The 20,449-nt window shown below is 34.7% G+C and overlaps 1 protein-coding gene across 3 annotated transcripts in view; it reads right to left on the reverse strand.

The window, feature by feature from the left end:
- PALS1 (protein associated with LIN7 1, MAGUK p55 family member) overlaps positions 1–20,449 on the reverse strand; it is a 109,148-nt gene that overhangs the window by 33,201 nt on the left and 55,498 nt on the right. For all 3 annotated transcript variants that reach the window (XM_036906004.2, XM_036906003.2, XM_036906002.2), the window contains 4 exons: positions 13,159–13,236; positions 12,460–12,606; positions 4,836–4,997; positions 2,930–3,007 (listed from right to left, as the gene is read on the reverse strand). In XM_036906004.2, the coding sequence (XP_036761899.2) occupies positions 2,930–3,007; positions 4,836–4,997; positions 12,460–12,606; positions 13,159–13,236 (465 nt within the window). The remainder of the gene's footprint in view (positions 1–2,929; positions 3,008–4,835; positions 4,998–12,459; positions 12,607–13,158; positions 13,237–20,449) is intronic.

Raw genomic sequence — 20,449 nt, forward strand, 5'->3', positions numbered from 1 at the left:
GTATCATGTCATCTGCAAACAGTGATAGTTTGACTTCTTCCTTACCAATCTGGATGCCGTCTATTTCTTTGTGTGGTTTGATTGCCGTGGCTAGGACCTCCAGTACTATGTTGAATAAAGGTGAGGAGAGTGGGCATCCTTGTCTTGATCCTGATCTTAGAGGAAAAGCTTTCAGCTTATTGCTGTTAAGTATGATGTTGGCTGTGGGTTTGTCATATATGGTCTTTATTACATTGAGGTACTTGCCCTCTATACCCATTTTATTGGGAGTTTTTATCATGAATGGATGTTGAATTTTGTTGAATGCTTTTTCAACATCTATGGAGATGATCATGTGGTTTCTGTCCTTTTTGTTGATGTGGTGATGTTGATTGATTTTCGAATGTTGTACCATCCTTGCATCCCTGAGATGAATCCCACTTGATCATGATGTATGATCCTTTTCATGCAATTTTGATTTCGGTTTGCTAATATTTTGTTGAGTATTTTTGCCTCTATGTTCATCTGGGATATTGGTCTGTAGTTTTCTTTTTTTGTGGTGTCTTTGTCTGGTTTTGGTATTAGAATGATGCTGGCTTCATAGAATGAGTTTGGAAGTATTCCCTCCTTTTCTATTTCTTGGAAAACTTTAAGGAGAATGGGTATTATGTGTTCTCTAAATGTCCGATAAAATTCAGCAGTGAAGCCATCTGGTCCGGGGCTTTTGTTCTTGGGTAGTTTTTTTATTACAGCTTCAATTTTGTTGCTGGTAATTGGTCTGTTTAGATTTTCTGTTTCTTCCTGGGTCAGTGTTGGAAGATTGTATTTTTCTACATTGTTTCTATATTTAAAACCTCTTGCTACCCGTCAAATGCTGTATTTTTAAAAAGTGCAAATCTGGCATTTTTTCTTTTTCTTTCTCTCTCTCCCTTTCTTTTTAAAGCCATGTAAGTAAGTACATATTCTGACCCTCCTCTGTTGAGTCTCTGCAGACCAGAGTTACTTTAGAAGTACAGGGCTTGTTCACAGGAGAGAGACGTGAAAAGACACAGTGAACTGAGAATCAGGCTGTTGGAATTCAGAGACAAACTATTTCCTCTTTTCTCTTCCTACAAAGAACCTTAAACAAAAGGAAGGCTGCAGCTGCAATACCAACTTCAATAAATTTCATAAATAATAAAGGGAAAACATGGAATGACAGTGTAACTGTTATAAAATATTGAGAAAAATATGAAACTGTTTTCTTTCAAACTGTTATGATTTTATAAAAGGTAAAAATAGTAACAGTGTAATACATGTTAATTCAGTACTTGGCAGTCTATGATTTTTTAACAGCTCTATTGAGATAAAAGTCATCCATGTACAAAAATGTGTGATTTTTTAGTAGATTCAGAGTTGGGCAACCACAAACAATTTTAGGATATTTTTATCACCCCAAAAAGAAGCCCCATATTGATTAGTAATCACTCAATTCCCTCCCCATTTTCCACCTCCACACCCAAGGAACTACTAATATTTTTTGTCTCTATGGATTTACCTATTCTGGGCATTTCATATAATGAGCTAGTAAATGGCCTTTTGTGACTAGCTTCTTTCATTAAGCATAATTTTTCAATGTTCATCCATGTAGCATATATCAGTACTTCATTCTTTTTTATTGCCAGATAATATTCCACTGTATGGATACACTGTTTTGTTTCCCATTCATCAGCTGGCAGACATTTAAGTTGTCTCTACTTTGTGGCTATTATGAACAATGGTGCTATGAACAGATAGAATTTTTATATGGATGTATGTTTTCAATTTTCTTGGGTATATATACCTAGGATCTATAGAATTTGCTGGATCATAAGGTAATAAATTCTTTCCTTTAAAATGGCTGGTTGAGTAAATGTTTAATATAATGAGCAATACACATCTTAAAATAAGAGTTGTGCATAGATTGTAAAAGCACTTTTCTCCTACATTAAGTATGTTTAGGTTAAATCCACCTATGACAGAAAAAGATAAAGTTACAAGTCATAAAAATTTCTGAAGAGAAGAATTTTCTTTTCACTCTTCAGAGCTTACTGAATTTGAAATACTGGTATTGCATATTTATTTAAATAAAAACTACTGAATTTACCTGCCTTGAGTGCAGGAAATATTTAGAGTGATATTTCTGATTTACAATAAACATCTGTATGCAAGTTTTTGTGTGGCCTTAAGTTTTCAATTCCTTGATATTCACCCAAATAAGCTGAAAACTTATGTCGACACAAAAACCTGCACAGGGATGTTTATAACTACCTTTGTTTGTAACCACCAAAACTTGGAAGCAACTAAGATGGCTTTTTGTAAGTGACTGGATGAATTGTTGTATATCCAGAAATGGAATATTATATTCAGTGCTAAAAAAAGAAATGAGCTATCAAGCTATGAAAAGACATGTAGGAAACTTAAATGCTTATCACCAGTGAAAAACGCCAATCAGAAAAGACTACATATGGTATGATTCCAACTGTCTGACATTGTGGAAAAGGCAAAGCTGTGGAGATCAGTGGCTGCCACGGGCTGTGGAGAGGAAGTGATGAACAGGCATAGCATACAGAACTTTTTGGGCAGTGAAATTATTCTGTATGATACAGTAGTGGATACATGTGAATGTACATTTGTCAAAACTCATAGGATGTACAAAACCAAAAGTGAGTCCTATTGTAAACTATGAACTTTGGGTAATAATGAAACCACTGATTCGCTGATATAACAAATGTATCACTCTGGTGAAGGATGCTGATAGGTTGATAGTGGTGGGAGACTGTGTACATGGGGGCAGTATGTAAGTGGGAACTCTGTACTTTCTGCCCAATTTTGCTGTGAAACCAAAATTACTCTAAAAACTAGTTTACTAATTAAACAAGAAGCAAACAGTAGCCATCAGTAAATAATCAACATAAAAAATATCACTTACTACTGTTTCTTTAGCAGGAGGAGGCTTGATCTGTTGACTGGGAATCAGAACAAATGTCAAAGTACCATGCATATCAGACTGTAATAGAAAGATTCAGTTATTTTTTAAATCTGCATTTATGAAAATAATTCCACGATTTTATGTTATTCCCTAAACTGGATGATTCCAGGACACCTAGGAAACTTAAAAAATTTGGTAACGATAAATATCCCTTCATGAGGAAGTACAAATTATGCTTTTCATGGACTCCATTATATTATAGCTAGTCAGGAATATGGCAATCTGCAATTCTGGTGCACTGGGGAAAGCCACTTAGATCGTACGTCTTTGGTTTTGGGCTTCCATTCTGTGTAAGTTTAGGAAGACTCCAGAGTGAAGGGTTCAAAGAAAACTCAGTGCTATAACAATTCTGGGTCATCAATTTGACACACATCAATTTTTAAAACAGTATTATTTAAAATAGTAATTGTGACTAGCATTAGAAAAGTGAGGCAAATATACAAAAATTCTCACTTTTCAGATACCTTGTGCCTGCCATTCTTCTATTTTTAACTGTAGAGTCTTACAGCTTGCTAGTTCACTGTTATTTCCCAGTACACCATAGACTACCTTGTTCAGATAACTCCAGCCAAGACAGTAATGACAGCTTCGGGTTTTGAGATAGCAGGAAGCAATGTTTAACTTACAGGCAGCAGCTAATAAAAGAAGGCCCAAAAATGATGACCATTGGTGCTTGGCTCTACCAAAGCAATGAATGTGATTGGGTGGAATATGGCTGTGAGGATGTTCTACAGATTCTTCAACAGACATTAGCAGATAGGAGAGATTCTATTATAACAATTGATGCTAAGTAAATAAGAATATATATATTTGGTTTGTGGGTATATACGAAGTGATCATAAATTGCATCAAAAGTGGACTATAAGTGGCTTTGAGATTATACCAGCACTGTCTAACAGAACTTTCCATGATGATAGGAAATTCCATATCTATACCTTAAGATATGGTAGCCATTAGATACATACTGTTCTTGAGCACCTGAAATGCAGCTAGTATGAACAAGGAACTGAATTTTAAATTTTATTTAAACTGAAATAACCAACACATGTAGCTTAGCTAGTGGCTATTATACGGAACGTGTTGATCTATACCACTGCTATCTATTATCTATTATCTAACATTGTTAAAGAAACAGCAATCAATTATAGATAATAAAAACCAAAATGAACATAAAGTAATGAGGCCATGGACTTTGTTACTGTTTCCCTGGCAGCTGGCACATAATAAGCACCAAATAAATATAGGCTGAATGAATAAGTTATATTAGTGATGTCAGAGGCAAATAAAATATACACTGCTCAAAATTATAAAAGTATGTGCATTGAACATTGACTCCCCTATACAGAATTTTATTGTCGTTAACAACCATTTGATCAATAAATATGAGAGATGCACTCACAAAAAAAAAAAAAAAAAAAAAAAAAAGGACAGACTTCCAATGGTAAAATAAATTAGTAACCGGGATGTAATGTATAGCATAAGGAATATAGTCAAGATATTGTAACAGCCTGGTAGGGTGATAGCTGGAACCTAGAATTATGTATATAAATGTTCTACCACTGTGTTGTACACTTGAAAGTCATGTAATGTAATACTGTGTGTCAACTACCCTTCAATAAAAAATAATTATTAAAAAAAAAAAAATTATAAAAGTATCAGTAGTGTCCACCCAAAATAAAACTTTCCTAATAAATATTGTGGAAAAAATTATAGCATGTGAAAGTTAGGTGAGAAATTGTCTAGCAGTCTTATTTTTTAATGCTTTCACAATTATCTCCTTCTGAAGTCTAATAACAGAGAACAGCTTTTAAAAATTGATGTTATTCTTCCACCTGTGTCAACTTACCAACAAGTCAAAAACCTCATTGACATCTTTTCCCCGAATTTCAATGCCATTAATCTCTAAAACTTCATCTCCTTCATGTAACAGACCACTTTTCTCTGCAGCACCTCCTTTTACTATCCGACTGATGATGACAGAATCCATTTCATTACGAACTGTAGCACCCTAAAAAATTCATTATCAAATTTAAAAAAAAACCTTTTCTTCATCTTTAAATTGTTATTTTTTCTATCCAAAAATATTAGTTTTCATCTGAGAAAAAAATTACACAGCTAGAGTAATCATGGTAATTAGGTTTGAAACCTGACCATTTTTCCCATAACATTTTTTGTTTCAGAAATATTCTATTCATTAGAATTTGTAAATCACGCAGAAGTTTTGAAGCATACAACAGCAGAAAAGTGCACTTGCTTAAAAAACAATGTGAAGACCTATAATCAAATTGTTCTCGATATGCTGGATGCTATTCAAATGGTTATACTATATTTAGGTGTAAGTAGTGAACGTGACTTGTAACTATAGAAGTCCTTTTATAAATTATAAAATTCAATGAAGGAATTAATAATGTGGTTGATTATCCAAATGTTAAATATTACAGTTGCATCCATTTCAAATTAAAATGTATTAAACATTAACATTTTTTACACAAATTGGAAGCACCATTGAAATTTGTTCAAAAAATGGAAATATGAAATATAGAATAAAGCTTGAAAGTAAACACACCTCGTAACATTTTTCTCCTAAACTTATATTTTAAAATGTCATAGCTTTCCCAATTTCTTTTTTCTGGAGAGGGAAAAAACTAGTTACATAAACTGCCCATAAAATATGGTCCCTATTACATGTACTACGCTACACAAGACACAATTTGAGACATCAAGATTCAAGAATATTTCTGTGAAAATAAAAGAAAATTAAGGCAATGATAGAGTAAGAAAAAAGACTGAAAAACGATTGATATATAAAAACTATACAGCAAATAATACTAAAGGTTTATATACTTCTAAGTATAGGTGAAATGAAATAATTGTGTTTCAATAGATTTAACTGAATGAAGAGATCAGAATTTCTAATTATTATTTTTTATTAAGGTATTGTTGATATACACTTTAATGAGTGTTTCACATGAAAAACAATGTGGTTACTACATTCACCCATATCATAAAGTCCCCACCCATACCCCATTGCAGTCACTGTCCATTAGTGTAGTAAGATGCCACAGATTCACTATTTGCCTTCTCTGTGCTACACTGTCTTACCCGTAATCCCCCTCACCATTATGTACTAAACATAATACCCCTCAATCCTCTGCTCCCTCCCTCCCCACCAGCCCTCTCACACCCCTCCCCTTTGGTAACCACTAGTCCCTTCTTGGCGTCTGTGAGTCTGCTGCTTCAGTTTTGCTTCATTGCTATGTTCCACAAATGAGGGAAATTATTTGGCACTTGTCTTTCTCTGCCTGGCTTTTTTCACTAAGCATAATATCCTCCAGCTCCATGCATGTTGTGCAAATGGTAGGATTTGTTTCTTCATTATGGCTGAATAGCATTCCATTGTGTATATGTACTACATCTTCTTTACCCATTCATCTACTGATGGACACTTAGGTTGCTTTCATTTCTTGGCTATTGTAAATAGTGCTGCGATAAACAGAGAGGTGCATATGTCTTTTTAAAACTGGGATTCTGCATTCATAGGGTAAGGTCCTAGGAGTGGGATTCCCAGGTCAAATGGTATTTCTATTTTTAGTTTTTTGAGAAACCTCCATATTGCTTTCCACAATGGTTGAACTAGCTTACATTCCCACCAGCAGTGTAGGAGGGTTCCCCTTTCTCCGCATCCTTGCCAGCATTTGTTGTTCTTAGTCTTTTCCATGCTGGTTATCCTAACAGGTGTGAGGTTATATCTCATTGTGGTTTCAATTTGCATTTCTCTGATGATTAGCAATGTGGAAGCATCTTTTCATGTGTCTGTTGGCCATCTGAATTTCTTTGGAGAATTGTCTCTTCATATCCTCCGCCTAATTCTTAATCAGGTCATTTGCTTTTTGGGTGTTGAGGCATGTAAGTTCTTTATATATTTTGGATGTTAACCCCTTGTCAGATATGTCATACAAACATATTCTCCCACACTGTAGGATGCCTTTTTGTTCTGTTGATGGTGTCCTTTGCCGTACAGAAGCTTTTTAGTTTGATGTAGTCCCATATGTTCATTTTTGCTTTTGTTTCTGTTGCTTGAGGAGATGTGTTCAGGAAGAAGTTGCTCATGTTTATACTCAGGAGATCTTTGCCTATGTTGTCTTCTAAGAGTTTTATGGTTTCATGACTTACATTCAGGTCTTTGATCAATTTTGAGTTTACTTTTGTGTATGGGGTTAAACAATAATTCAGTTTCATTCTCTTGCATGTAGCTGTGCAGTTTTGCCAACACCAGTTGTTGAAGAGGCTTTCATTTCCCCATTGCACGTTTATAGCTCCTTTATCATATATTAATTGATGATATATGCTTGGGTTTATATCTGGGCTTTCTAGTCTGTTCCATTGATCTATTGTTCTGTTCTTGTGCCAGTACAAAATTGTCTTGATTACTGTGGCTTTGTAGTAGAGCTTTAAGTTGGGAAGCATAATCCCCCCAGCTTTATTCTTCCTTCTCAGGATTACTTCGGTTATTCGGGGTCTTTTGTGGTTTTATATGAATTTTAGAAATATTTGCTCTAGTTCACTGAAGAATGCTGTTGGTATTTTGATAGGAATTGCATTGAACCTGTACGTTGCTTTAGGTGGGATGGCCATTTTAATAATATTAAATCTTCCTAATCATGAGCATGGGATGTGTTTCCATTTATTGGTATCTTCTTTAATTTCTCTCATGAGTGTCTTGTAGTTTTCAGGGTATAGGTCTTTCACTTTCTTTGTTAGGTTTATTTCTAGGTATTTTATTCCTTTTGATGCAGTTGTGAATGGAATTGTTTTCCTGGTTTCTCTTCCTGCTAGTTCATCTTTAGTGTATAGGAATGCAACAGATTTCTGTGTATTAATTTTGTATCCTGCAACTTTGCTGAATTCAGATATTAGATCTAGTAGTTTTGGAAGTGGATTCTTCAGGGTTTTTTTTTTTATGTACAATGTCATGTCATCTGCAAACAGTGACAGTCTGACTTCTTCCCTACCAACTGGATGCCCTTTATTTCTTTGTGTGGTCTAATTGCTGTGGCAAGGACCTCCAGAACTATGTTGAATTAAAGTGGGGAGAGTGAGCATCCTTGTATTGTTCCTAAATTTAAAGGAAAGGCTTTCAGCTTCTTGCTGTTAAGTATGATGTTGGCAGTGGGTTTGTCACATATGGCCTTTATTATGATGAGGTACTTGCCCTCTGTACCCATTTTTTTGAGAGTTTTTAGCATGAATGGATGTTGAATTTTGTCAAATGCTTCTTCAGCATCTATGGAGATGATCATGTGGTTTTTGTCCTTTTTGTTGATGTGGTGGATGATGCTGATGGATTTTCGAATGTTGTACCATCCTTGCATCCTGGGATGAATCCCACTTGGTCATGGTGTATGATCCTCTTGATGTAGTTTTGAATTCACTTTGCTAATATTTTGTTGAGTATTTTTGCATTTACATTCATCAGGGACATTGGTCTGTAGTTTTCTTTTTTTGTGGTGTCTTTGCCTGGTTTTGGTATTAGAGTGATGCTGGCTTCACAGAATGAGTTTGGAAGTATATTCCCTCTTCTTTTACTTTTTGGAAAACTTTAATGAGGACAGGTATTAATCTTCACTATATGTCTGATAAAGTTAATCAGTGAAGCCATCTGAGCCAGGGATTTTGTTCTTAGGTAGTTTTTTGATTATCAGTTCAATTTCCTTGCTGGTAATTGGTCTTTTCAGATTTTCTGTTTCTTTCTGGGTCAGTCTTTGAAGGTTGTATTTTTCTAGAAAGTTGTCCATTTCCTCGTTTATCCAGTTCGTTAACATATAATTTTTCATAGTATTCTCTAATAATTGTTTTTATTTCTGTGGTGTCTGCAGTGAGTTTTCCTTTCTCATTTTTGATTCTGTTTATGTGTGTAGACTCTTTTTTTCTTGGTAAGTCTGGCTAGGGGTTTATCTATTTTGTTTATTTTCTCAAAGAACCAGCTCCTACTTTCATTGATTCTTTCTATAGTTTTATTATTCTTGATTTTATTTATTTCTGCTCTAATGTTTCTTATATCCCTCCTTCTACTAACTCTGGGCATCATTTGTTGTTCTTTTTCTAGTTTCTTTAATTGTGAGTTTAGACTGTTCATATGGGATTGTTCTTCTTTCCTGAGGTAGGCCTGTATTCCAATATACTTTCCTCTTAGCACGGCTTTTGCTGCGTCCCACAGGTTTTTTGGTGTTGAATTATTGTTGTCATTTGTCTCCATATATTGCTTGATCTCTGTTTATATTTGGTCATTGATCCATTGGTTATTTAGGTGCATGTTGTGAAGCCTCCATGTGTCTGTGGGATTTTTTGTTTTCTTTGTATAATCTATTTCTAGTTTCATACCTTTGTGGTATAAGAAGCTGGTTGGGACAATTTCAATCTTTTTGAATTTACTGAGGTTCTTTTTGTGGCCTAGTATATGATCTGTCCTTGAAAATGTTCCATGTGCACTTAAGAATGTGTATTCTGCTGCTTTCGGGTGTAGAGTTCTGTAGATGTCTGTTAGGTCCATCTGTTCTAATGTGTTGTTCAGTGTCTCTGTCTTCTTACTTATTTTCTGTCTGGTTGTTCTATCCTTTGGAGTGAGTGGAGTGTTGAAGTCTCCTAGAATGAAGGCACTGCATTCTTTTTCAGTTTTTAACTCTGTTAGTACTTGTTTCACATAGTAGGTGGCTCCCGTTTTGGGTGCATAGCTATTTATAATGGTTATATCATCTTGTTGGATTGACCCCTTTATCATTATGTAATGTCCTTCTTTGTCTCTTGTGACTTTCTTTGTTTTAAAGTCTATTTTGTCTGATACAAGTACTACAACTCTTGCTTTTTTCTCCCTTATTACTTGAGTGAAGTATCTTTTTCCATCCATTCACTTTTAGTCTGTGTATGTCTTTGGGTTTAAAGTGAGTCTCTTGTAGGCAGCCTATAGATGGGTCTTGTTTTTTTATCCATTCAGTGACTCTATGTCTTTTGATTGGTGCATTCAGACAATTTACATTTAGGGTGATTATCGAAAGGTATGTACTTATTGCCATTGCAGGCTTTAGATTAGTGGTTACCAAAGGTTCAAGGTTAACTTCCTTACTATCTAAGAGTCTAACTTAACTCAGTATGGTATTATAAACACAATCTAAAGGTTCTTTTTTCCTCCTCCTTCATTCTTTATATATTAGGTATCATATTCTGTACTCTTTGTCTATCCCTTGACTGACTTTGGGGGTAGGTGATTTAAAATTGCATTTGCTTAGTAATTAACTGTTCTACTTTCTTTTCTGTGGTTTTATTACCTCTTTTGACAGCTATTAAACCTTAGGAACACGTTCATCTAAAGCAGTCCCTCCAAAATACACTGTAGAGTGGGTTTGTGGGAGGTAAATTCTCTCAGGTTTTGCATATCTGAAAATTGTTTAATCCTTCCTTCAAATTTAAATGATAATCTTGCCAGATGAAGTATTCTTGGTTCGAGGCCCTTCTGCTTCATTGCATTAAATACATCATGCCACTCCCTTCTGGCCTGTAAGGTTTCTGCTGAAAAGTCTGATGTTAGCCTGATGGGCTTTCCTTTGTATGTGATCTTATTTCTCTCTCTGGCTGCTTTTAACAGTCTGTCCTTATCCTTGATCTTTGCCATTTTAATTACTATATGTCTTGGTGTTGTCGTCCTTGGGTCCTTTGTGTTGGGATATCTGTGGATCTCCATGGCCTGAGAGACTATCTTCTTCCCCAGATTGGGGAAGTTTTCAGCAATTACCTCCTCAATGACACTTTCTATCCCTTTTTCTCTCTCTTCTTCTTTTGGTTCCCCTATAATGCGAATATTGTTCCATTTGGATTGGTCACACAGTTCTCTCAATATTCATTCATTCTTAGAGATCCTTTTTCTCTCTGTGCCTCAGGTTCTGTGTATTCCTCTTCTCTAATTTCTATTTTATTAATCATCTCCTCCACCATAGCTAATCTGCTTTTAAAACCTTCCATTGTATGTTTCATTTCTGATACCGTGTTCCGTAATGACTGGATCTCCGACTGGAATTCATTCCTGAGTTCTTGAATATTTTTCTGTACCTCCATGAGCATGTTTATGATTTTAATTTGGTATCCCTTTCAGGAAGATTCATGAAGTCGATTTCATTTGACTCTCTGGTGTATTTATGATTTTGCTTTGAACCAGATTCCTTTGACGTTTCATATTTCTATGTGGAGCCCTCTAGTTCCCATAAGCTCTACTCTCTGGAGCTGCTCATCCCCTGGAGCAATGTTGGGGGTTGCAGAGAGGCAGTGCTGGGGAATGGGGGGAAGAAAGAGATGTTTCCTGCTTCCTGGTTGTGATGCCTGTCTCCATTGCCAGAACCAGTAGGCTGAGCACACAGGTATAAGTCTGTATGCTTTGTGTTTGTAGCTGCCGTAGGCAGGGCTTCCCTCTGGCTGGCCTGACGCCAGGGCAGAGTTTGCCAGTTTGCGAGCCAGGTGCAGTCTGGCCAGGAGCAAGGCGCAGCAGGCTGCCTATCATGGTGGGGGGCCTTGGAGCTGCTTAGGTGGCCAGGGGGCTGGAGTGCCTAAAGATCGTCTCAGTTCCCAACCTCCTGGGCAGAGTGCACCCAAACAATTTTGTGTACCTGTCCTTTCTTTCTCCTGAGCAGTAAGCTCTGTGCAATCCTTTCCCCTTTAGCAGCCCTCTCGCTTTTAGGAAGTCTCTCAGACTGCCTGACCAGATTAGCCAGATATGCATCCCTGTTTTCCACAAGCAGCTGGAATCTCAGTCTCTGCAGGTACTCTGCCTGTCTTAGCTTTCCAACCCCCCTAATCACCAGAGCACTATGCAATGTGGGTTTATGCTCCCAGAGCAGATCTCCAGAGTTAGGTGTTCAGTCCCAGGCCTCCACTCCCACCCCGCTCCATTTCTCTTCCTTCTACTGGTGAGCTGGGGTGGGGTAATGGCTTGGGTCCCACCAGGTCACGGCTTTGGTACGTTACCCTTTTCTGTGAGGTCTGTTCCTTTCTTCAGGTGTATGCAGTCTGGTGCAGCCTTCTTTCCTGTTGCTCTTTCAGAATTAGTTGTATAAATTATATTTTTGTATTATATGCGGTTTTGGAGGAGGCCTGTCTTACCTCCCATGCTGCCATCTTTTTCTAATTATTGTTTTCTTTTAAAAGCTGGGAGAATTATGAAGCAGAACACTTGTCCCTTCCTTGTTCCTCAACCGTTACTTCACAAGCTATTATTTTCATCCAAGTATGAGTGAGGAAAGATGATGAACAGATTTTCCTCAGCTGAATAATTAATATGATCAAGAACATAAAATAATTTCAACAAATTAACCTCAAAAGAGAAAAACTATCAGAAATGTAATGGGGTCTTCAAATATCTCAAATATCTGCTATTCACAAGATCTCTGTGCAGAAAGGATCTGAGATCAGAGATGCAAAACACTTACCAATGGAATATCTCGAGCCTTTTCTATTCGAACTATTTTTACAGTCTCTCCTCCATACTGGCCAATGCTTTCATAAACTCTTTCATCTGTAATGGGCTCTAGCTGCATTTCCTGCTCAGCAACTTTATCATGGGCTAGTAGAAGTGCCTGTTTCAAAGAAATCCATTGCATTTTAAGTTACAGTATGATCTATTTCTGTAGAGATTTTAACCTTATCACATACATAGTATTGTAGTCATTACACCTTTACAAATAGTGCTATAATTATAAATGCAAATCTGTTTCCAAACTTTCCAATGAAGTACACACACTGTATCTTTTATAACTAATAATAATTAAATATGTGTTAGGCATAATAGGGTATACTTTGGGTTGGGTTATGGAAGTCTAAAATGCTTATTAAGCTTGATAAAAACCAAAATAAATTTAAAGGCCCAGCACCATAGATAACTAAAATTTATGGAAATATAACCAAAAAAAAGGGTAAGAATTTTTGTAAATAAGTTGTTTTAAAAACAATATGGTTAATTTTAAATATGAAAATACATAATCCAACAATAATAATTTTGCAGTGGGAGTTATAGACAATCAAAACAGGTTAGATAGTGTTTGAGGTCTCTTTTAGCTCTAAGAGACTTTGACTCAGAGACTTTGAATGCTGAAAAAAGGCACATATATAAAGCCCTGTCCATTTTCCACCTGAATATGTGGGGCATTCAGCAAAGCAGTTAGTTCTTGTCCTTCCTTCTGGTGGATTGGCTTCAAAACAGTCTGTACCTAAGAAACAAAAAGATTATTCTTCTAGGTCATAGGAAATATTACCAGCATCTGTACAGGTATTAAAAAAATGGTACAATTAAAAATAATAAAAACCAGTTGTAAGAAAGAAAACACTAAGAAGAATTATAAGAAAAAAACGTACTTTTTTCCTACCGAGTTTTTAATCATTAATCATGGTTAACAATAGCATTCCTTATTAAAAAATAAGAAAAAACAAAAAAACCAGTAGATAAGATTTTGATATTTACATCTAGGAATGAACTGTTTCCTTCTTGAAAGTTCCTCCCAACATACTATAAAAAAGACTATTAATGATTACATAAGGGAAGAAAAACTTTCCTAACAGTTATCTTGATATTTTATAGTTTTCAAATATGTTTATGTAACTACATTTTAAATCAGAGATAACATTTTAAAGAGTTATGAGCTAACAGGATAAATTTATATGATAGTTATGGAACCACCACCATACTATAGGGAATTACATTAAAAAATTTCCTGAAGTCAAACAATTCTTGAATTCCTAGGATAAATTCCACTTGACTATGAATTTTTTAGCCTTTGTTTCCTTATCTGTAGAATGGCACCTACCATTTAAGGTTTTTAAAAGATTGAGATAATCCATACAAATTGCTTAGCACAGTACTGAGCGCATAATAAATTATTACTTTGAGATATTTCTAAATGTTATTTGTTTTAAGATTTCTACATTTATGTTCATAAACTGGATTGGCCTCTACTTGGTACAGTCATGTATACTGGTTTACAAAAGTACTGTCCCAATTTTAGCAAATAGGTTAAACTATCCTAGTACAATGATCTGGGAAACAGTCTATTTATGTGTTAAAACAGCTTATCCAACCTAAGAATTTTATGTTCCTTTATATTTTAATAGAGCTTGTACATAAAATTATCTGGACCTGCTAGCTTTTTTTTTAGGGGAGAATTTCTACCAATTTTATCTATAGTTACTGTATACTTTTATTTTGGCTATTTTTTTCTTTAGTCACTTTTGGCAATTTACATTTTCTTAGAAAAAAATCACCCACTTGACAGCACTTTGACATTAGTGACAGAGCTGTAGTTGTATAATTCTTAATCTCCTGTATCTACACTCATGCTCCTTTAGTCTTTCCTAATGTTATCAGTATTTTTTCTTGATCTAACTTGTCAATGGATTCTCTATTTCTTTGTACTTTTCAAAGCACCAGCTTGTTAAATCTACTGTTCCTTCTATTTAAATAACTTAATTCTTTTCTTCTGCTTTAGTTTATTTCCCATTTCTATTTCTAATCATTTGTTCAATTCATTTATTTTCAATCTTTTTCTTCTACCATAAGTACTCAAAGGTACAAATTTTGCTCTGTGTACTACTACTCCCGAAAGATTACACTATGTATGTTCTCATTGTCAACAACTCTAATTTTTTCCCCTTCTCTATTTTCATTCTCAAATTATCCACCAAAAAGAGTACTTTGCAATAATGCAGATAACAAAAAGCAAAATTATCACTATTAACAAAAACCAACGTAAGTAAATTCATATATAGAACGGTTTATAAAAGCAACTCGTCATTAAAACAGGAATTTAGTATTTCTCTAATACTTCTCGCGACTATTTTAAATCATTTTATTAGTAAATCCCCTATCAAGCCTAAGAGATAATAATTTGGGGATTAGCTCATTTGACCAAAAGTGGATCAAAAGCAATGACAATACCAAAATCAGTCTGTCCTCTGGTTTTACCTACTAGGAGAGTATGTTTCTAATTGTAGAGTTTTGTGTATAAACAGAATGGTATAGCAATTATTATCTTCTTCAAAAATTCCATTAAAGTCTTACTAATGGAAAAGCATAGTAATCCAAAATTGTGTGTAATTAAAGGCTGATTTTAAAAATAGGGTGTTTTTTCTTAAGTGTTACCAAATCTAGGTTAATCTAAAATGAAATTTATAGTTCCTGGTCATACACCTTTTGGTAACTGGAGAAAGTAATTCTGGAGGAGAAAGAAAATTCTGTATTAAAAAGGCATCAAGGTCATACAAAATGGACAAAGTTAACTCAATAACAACTTTGTGTACATTTTTCCTATTAAATCAGCTCCTAAACATCTCTGAGATCTTCCCTTCTAAGGAAATTTAGAACTCCTGTTAAGTGCTTATTTCCTTATCCCATTAATCCAGATGTTACCTATTTTAGTGTCAATATCCATCATTAGCTATTTCTACAAAGGCCTAAGGAATTAAAAGGCTATTCTTACATCCTACTGGCTCCTTTCCAGTGGCCTATAAACATGCTCAAATCTCTTATCGTTAAAAGGAAAATGCTCTTCTTGATCTTGTAGTCTTCTCAAGCTGTACTATTTTTTTCTCTATTTTCCTTCAAAGCCAAAATCCTTTCTTTTTTAAGCTAATTTTTTAAAGAAACACTATATGTTAAATGTGAAAAATCAGAAAATAGATAACCAAAAAGGAAATAAAAGCCATCATAATCCCCAAGTCCTAGGGATAATTATCTGGAATATATCCTTCTGTATTCTCTTACTTGTTTTTACCAAAATACTCACCATGAGATGTATATCTGACAGAAGGACTAGTAGATTAAGAACTTTAACAAGTCAGTAAGACTGACCATCTGATGTTCAAAATGGGAAAAAAATTTGTTATTTTACAAAGGAAGGTAAGGGAAACAGATGATATGAAAAAATGCTCAACATAAGGAAATGTAAACTAAGATACTATTACACATCTGCTAAAGTGATAAAGAAACAACCCAAATATCCACCAGTAGGTGAGTGGTTAAATATTCATACAATGGAACACTACTCAGCAAGAAGTTACAAACTACGGATAGATATAACACATGGATGAATTTGAAAAACTTGTGCTGAGAAAAAGAAGTCAGACAGAAAGCTTATCATCTTATTGGATTTATATTTCATGTCCAGAAAAAGCAAATTTGTAAAAACAGATCGGTGGATACCTAGGACCTAGGGAGTGAGAAGGAGATGGTCATTGTCTGCGAAGGACCATGAGGGAGCTTTGTGGAGTCATGGATGCTTCTATAACTTCACTGCAGTGGTAGATTATACAGGTGTATACATGTGTCAAAAAATATTGAACTATACAATAAAATGCACCCATTTTAAGTAGATGTAAATTATATATCAATAAAGCTGGTTACCAAAAGAGGTACACCCATAACTTCAAAGCTATGGGAACATCCTTATGTACATATCTTTTATACTTTAACCAAAATGAGAATAGGTTATTCATACTGTTCTATAACAGCATTTTGTAATTACTTTGATTTGATACTAATTATTAAAATATTTTCTTTTTCTGTCATTAAATGTTCAACTCTAAAACAGAAATATAATCATTTCATTTCTTGTTGGCTGTCATTCATGAGGCAAGCCCAAGCTCCTTAGTATTATCCTTAGCATCATGTGGTTCTTGCCTCTTTCCCAGCCCCATCTCCCGGCATTCCTTACATCTTAACCTTATCCAGCCATAAAACTGCATCTTGTTCCCTATATACACTGTGCTAATTCCCCACGATGACTGTGGTGATGTTAGCTTTCTAGCTACCTGACTGTCTTATTCTCTTTGCCCAGCTAACACATACTTGTAAGTCTCAACATATTTAATTTACAACTGTTGATGGGACTTGGTCCCCACTAGGCTGATGAGCTCATTGATGATGGAACTGTATTCAGCTTTGTATCCAGCTGTTGGCAAATAACACTCAATGTTTGATGAATTCAATAAAAGGGAGGACAGAAGTCATCCATGATGTCTCCTTTCCTTTTATTCACCACACAATAAAAGTATGTCCTATTAATTGTCTACTTAAATATTTCTTCACTCAATGTTCAACTGCTATTCAAAATCTTACATCTGGACAATTATAAGAACCTCCATACTTTATGCCTCCATTCTTTACCTCACACATCTTCCACATTGTTATCAGAGTAATACTTTAAATGGGAAGCCTGTTCATATCAGTCTTGTTTAAAATCCTTCAGCAGCTCCACAATCACTTACAGGATAACTGTGTTGCTTTAAACTTTTTAAAAGTGACCTTTCAAATTAAATTTGAAAAACAACTACCTAAATAATTACCTATCTACCACATAGAGAGCCTTGTCAATAATGTTATTTCTTTCAGTATGTCTTACATAAATGTTTGACCAGGATATCTGCATGTGTACAAATTGTATCTACATTTTAATAGGCATCATGTTGCGTAACAAATGAATCAAGGTTTTGTTCTTCAAAGTAATTAATTCAACCTATTTAAATTAGAAACAAATTCATGTTTTACCTGTTCCAATACTTTATATTTCTTGTTATCCTAGCTAGATCCTCCAGGAAAAACTGAATACTAGTGGTGAGAATCTTATAGATTCTTTGCCATATTTCAGGCTTAGAAAGCAATGTGTTGAGTGTTTCACCATTAAAATGCTCCCTATTGGTTTCTGATACTATTCTTTATCAAGTTAAGATGTATCTGGCTAAGAATTTTCATCATCAAGGAAAATATATTTAATTTTTTCTGGATGTTTTTTCTGGATCAGGCTGAACATATAGTTTTCTCATGTATTCATGTAAATTATTTAAAAATATTTACCAATATGGATCCATCATAAGTTTAAACTTATTCATATGGCCTAGCTGGCCTTCAGGATCTGGATTCTACCTTTTAAGATGATATCCTATTCTTACTCATGTTCAAGAAATATGTCGGGCTTTCTTAGTTACTACTGTCTTTATACCCTTTGCCAGTGGAATAGCTTTTCTTATTTCTTGAGTTTTGTGGTAAATTCCCAATCGTCCTTCAAGACTCAGAAAATTAAATTTTCTTCTCTTTCTTCCTCCCATCACTCCCTCATCACATTAATTAGTCACACTTCACTGTGCTCTTGGTACCTTTCTCACACTGCCAGCATAGTACTTCTCATTGGTTTTAATTGTTTACTCATTGTTCTTCCACAGTGATAACCTAACTCAACTTTCACTGGGTAATGGACATTTGAGTTGTTTCCAGTTTCTGACTATTACCTTGCAGCTAGGAACATTTGTACTTAAGCCTTTCAGTAGATGTCTTCATTTCTCTCAGGTTCATACCTAGAAGTGGAATTGCTGTGTAATAGTACAGAAGTTCTTTAGCTTTAGTAAATATTGCCAAACATTTTCCAAAGAAAGAGTACCAATTTTTACTCTACCAGTAATGTATAAAAGTTTCAGTTGCTCCATATATATATACCAACATTTGATATTCTACCCCCTCCTTCATTAATTTTAGTCAGTCTGATATCCATGCAGTGGCATCTCATTTTATTTTACTTGCATTTCTCTGTTGGCTAATGATTCTGAATATCCTTCCATACTTACTGGTCATTTGGATTTCTTCTTTTTGTGAAGTGTCTGTTCAAGTCCTTCGTCCATTTTTAATAACTGAGTAGTTTTTCTATTAGTTTGTGGGAATGTGTGATATATACATACATATATATTTATAGACATATACATGTATGTACCCCAATATCCCAAAATTAAATAATGTTGTCTTGAATTTTTACTGGATAAGCAAAAGTTCATTAAACAAAATCTAAGTTCTCAACTTCTTCTTAATAAAAGCACTTTAATGACCAAAAAAGTTGTTTTGCATTCATTAATAAATATGCTAGATTGTCAAAGATTTAATTTAGAGCTGAATATTTAAAGTTTTCACTGGCTTTATTATATATACTTAAATGTCTGCTATTTCAAACTATAAAAATAACACTTTCTAACCTTTAACACATTCTTTCACTAAATTCCTTGAATTTTTTTTTTTACTTAAAGTTCCATTTAAAAATGAGAACTGAAGCATGAGATAATTTCTTCTTTTAAATACTGCATATTAAAATAGGTGGAATTATGAATGTTAAAAAACAAAACATTAGATGATGAACAACTGGGCAACCTAGTCTTATGCAGGTCACAAAACCCCACCTGGCCTCAAAATTCAAATATCAGAACAGAAAGGTTAAATTAGGTGATTGGTAAGGTTCTTCCAGCTGTAAAATAAAGGAAATGAGTCCATTTAACTTTTAGAATTTTGTTATCAGATTTAATACTCTTCTTTGATGAGGTCTGAGTATGTACTTTTCTTAAGTGTTAAGTACTGTAAGTCAGGTCTGCCACACAGTTGTGTATGCACAACTCCAGGGCAGTCATTCACACTGCCGAACAACTGTGATTCTGTCTAGGTTTGTCACCTTGCCCTCATTTTAAGACCAGTCTCAGCCTAAGGTCACTATCACCCACACACACTGCACCACCAAGGCAATAAAATTCTCTCTTACTGAAGATATTGTAGGGAGGTGAAAGCAGACATCCAGAAAATCCCCTTGACATGGTACTCTTAATTACTAAGCCTGTGAATAAATTAGCTACCCTAAAATAGTATTTAAAACTGATTTTTTAAAGTCCTTTTCAACCATTTCTTTCTCTCCCAAAGCATTTACTCTTGAAGCTACTTCTAGTTCCTTGCCTCTTAACTATCAAAATCCTTTAAGCTGTGTTGCCTTTTTTATCATTTCCTTCCACCCTTTCTGTTCTTTGTCACTTTCCTCAACTGGAGCAATTCTGATGTCTCTTGCTTATCTCTTTCTTTTCCACCCATTGTCTTATTCAACAAAACAAAGGCCTGGTAGCTAGGTGGACAAACCTTCCTCCTAAAGATAGGGAAGAGAATGATTACAATTACTTATGTATTCATCCCAACCCTATATATGTGAATAAATAAGATCAAAGTAATGTTGGTCATTTCAGTCTGTGTAAGGAAAGTAATTTTGAGAAAAACCACCTAAACTCTGGTAAGAAAATTTCTTTAATTAAAAAATTTTGCCTATTTAATATATATTTTTAATAAGGTATCATTGACAAACAATCTTATGAAGGTTTCACATGAGCAACATTGTGGTTTCAACATTCACCCATATCAAGTTCCCACCCCACCTCCATTTGCATATTTAATTTTAATCATAAAAGATGAGGGCAAAGAATAGGTTTTACCTAGCTCTTTTAAACTCTGGTGAATGGAAAATTTCCTCTCTGGGAACAAGTCCTTAGGTCATTCTCTCCTATCCTGGCAAAACTAGACTTTTCTTAGCCACTCTTGCATATAGGATCTTTGCCCATCTTAGGCATCTACATGAATAAAAT

This window comes from Manis pentadactyla, chromosome 11 (assembly GCF_030020395.1).
Source record: "Manis pentadactyla isolate mManPen7 chromosome 11, mManPen7.hap1, whole genome shotgun sequence".
Taxonomy (NCBI): domain Eukaryota; kingdom Metazoa; phylum Chordata; class Mammalia; order Pholidota; family Manidae; genus Manis; species Manis pentadactyla.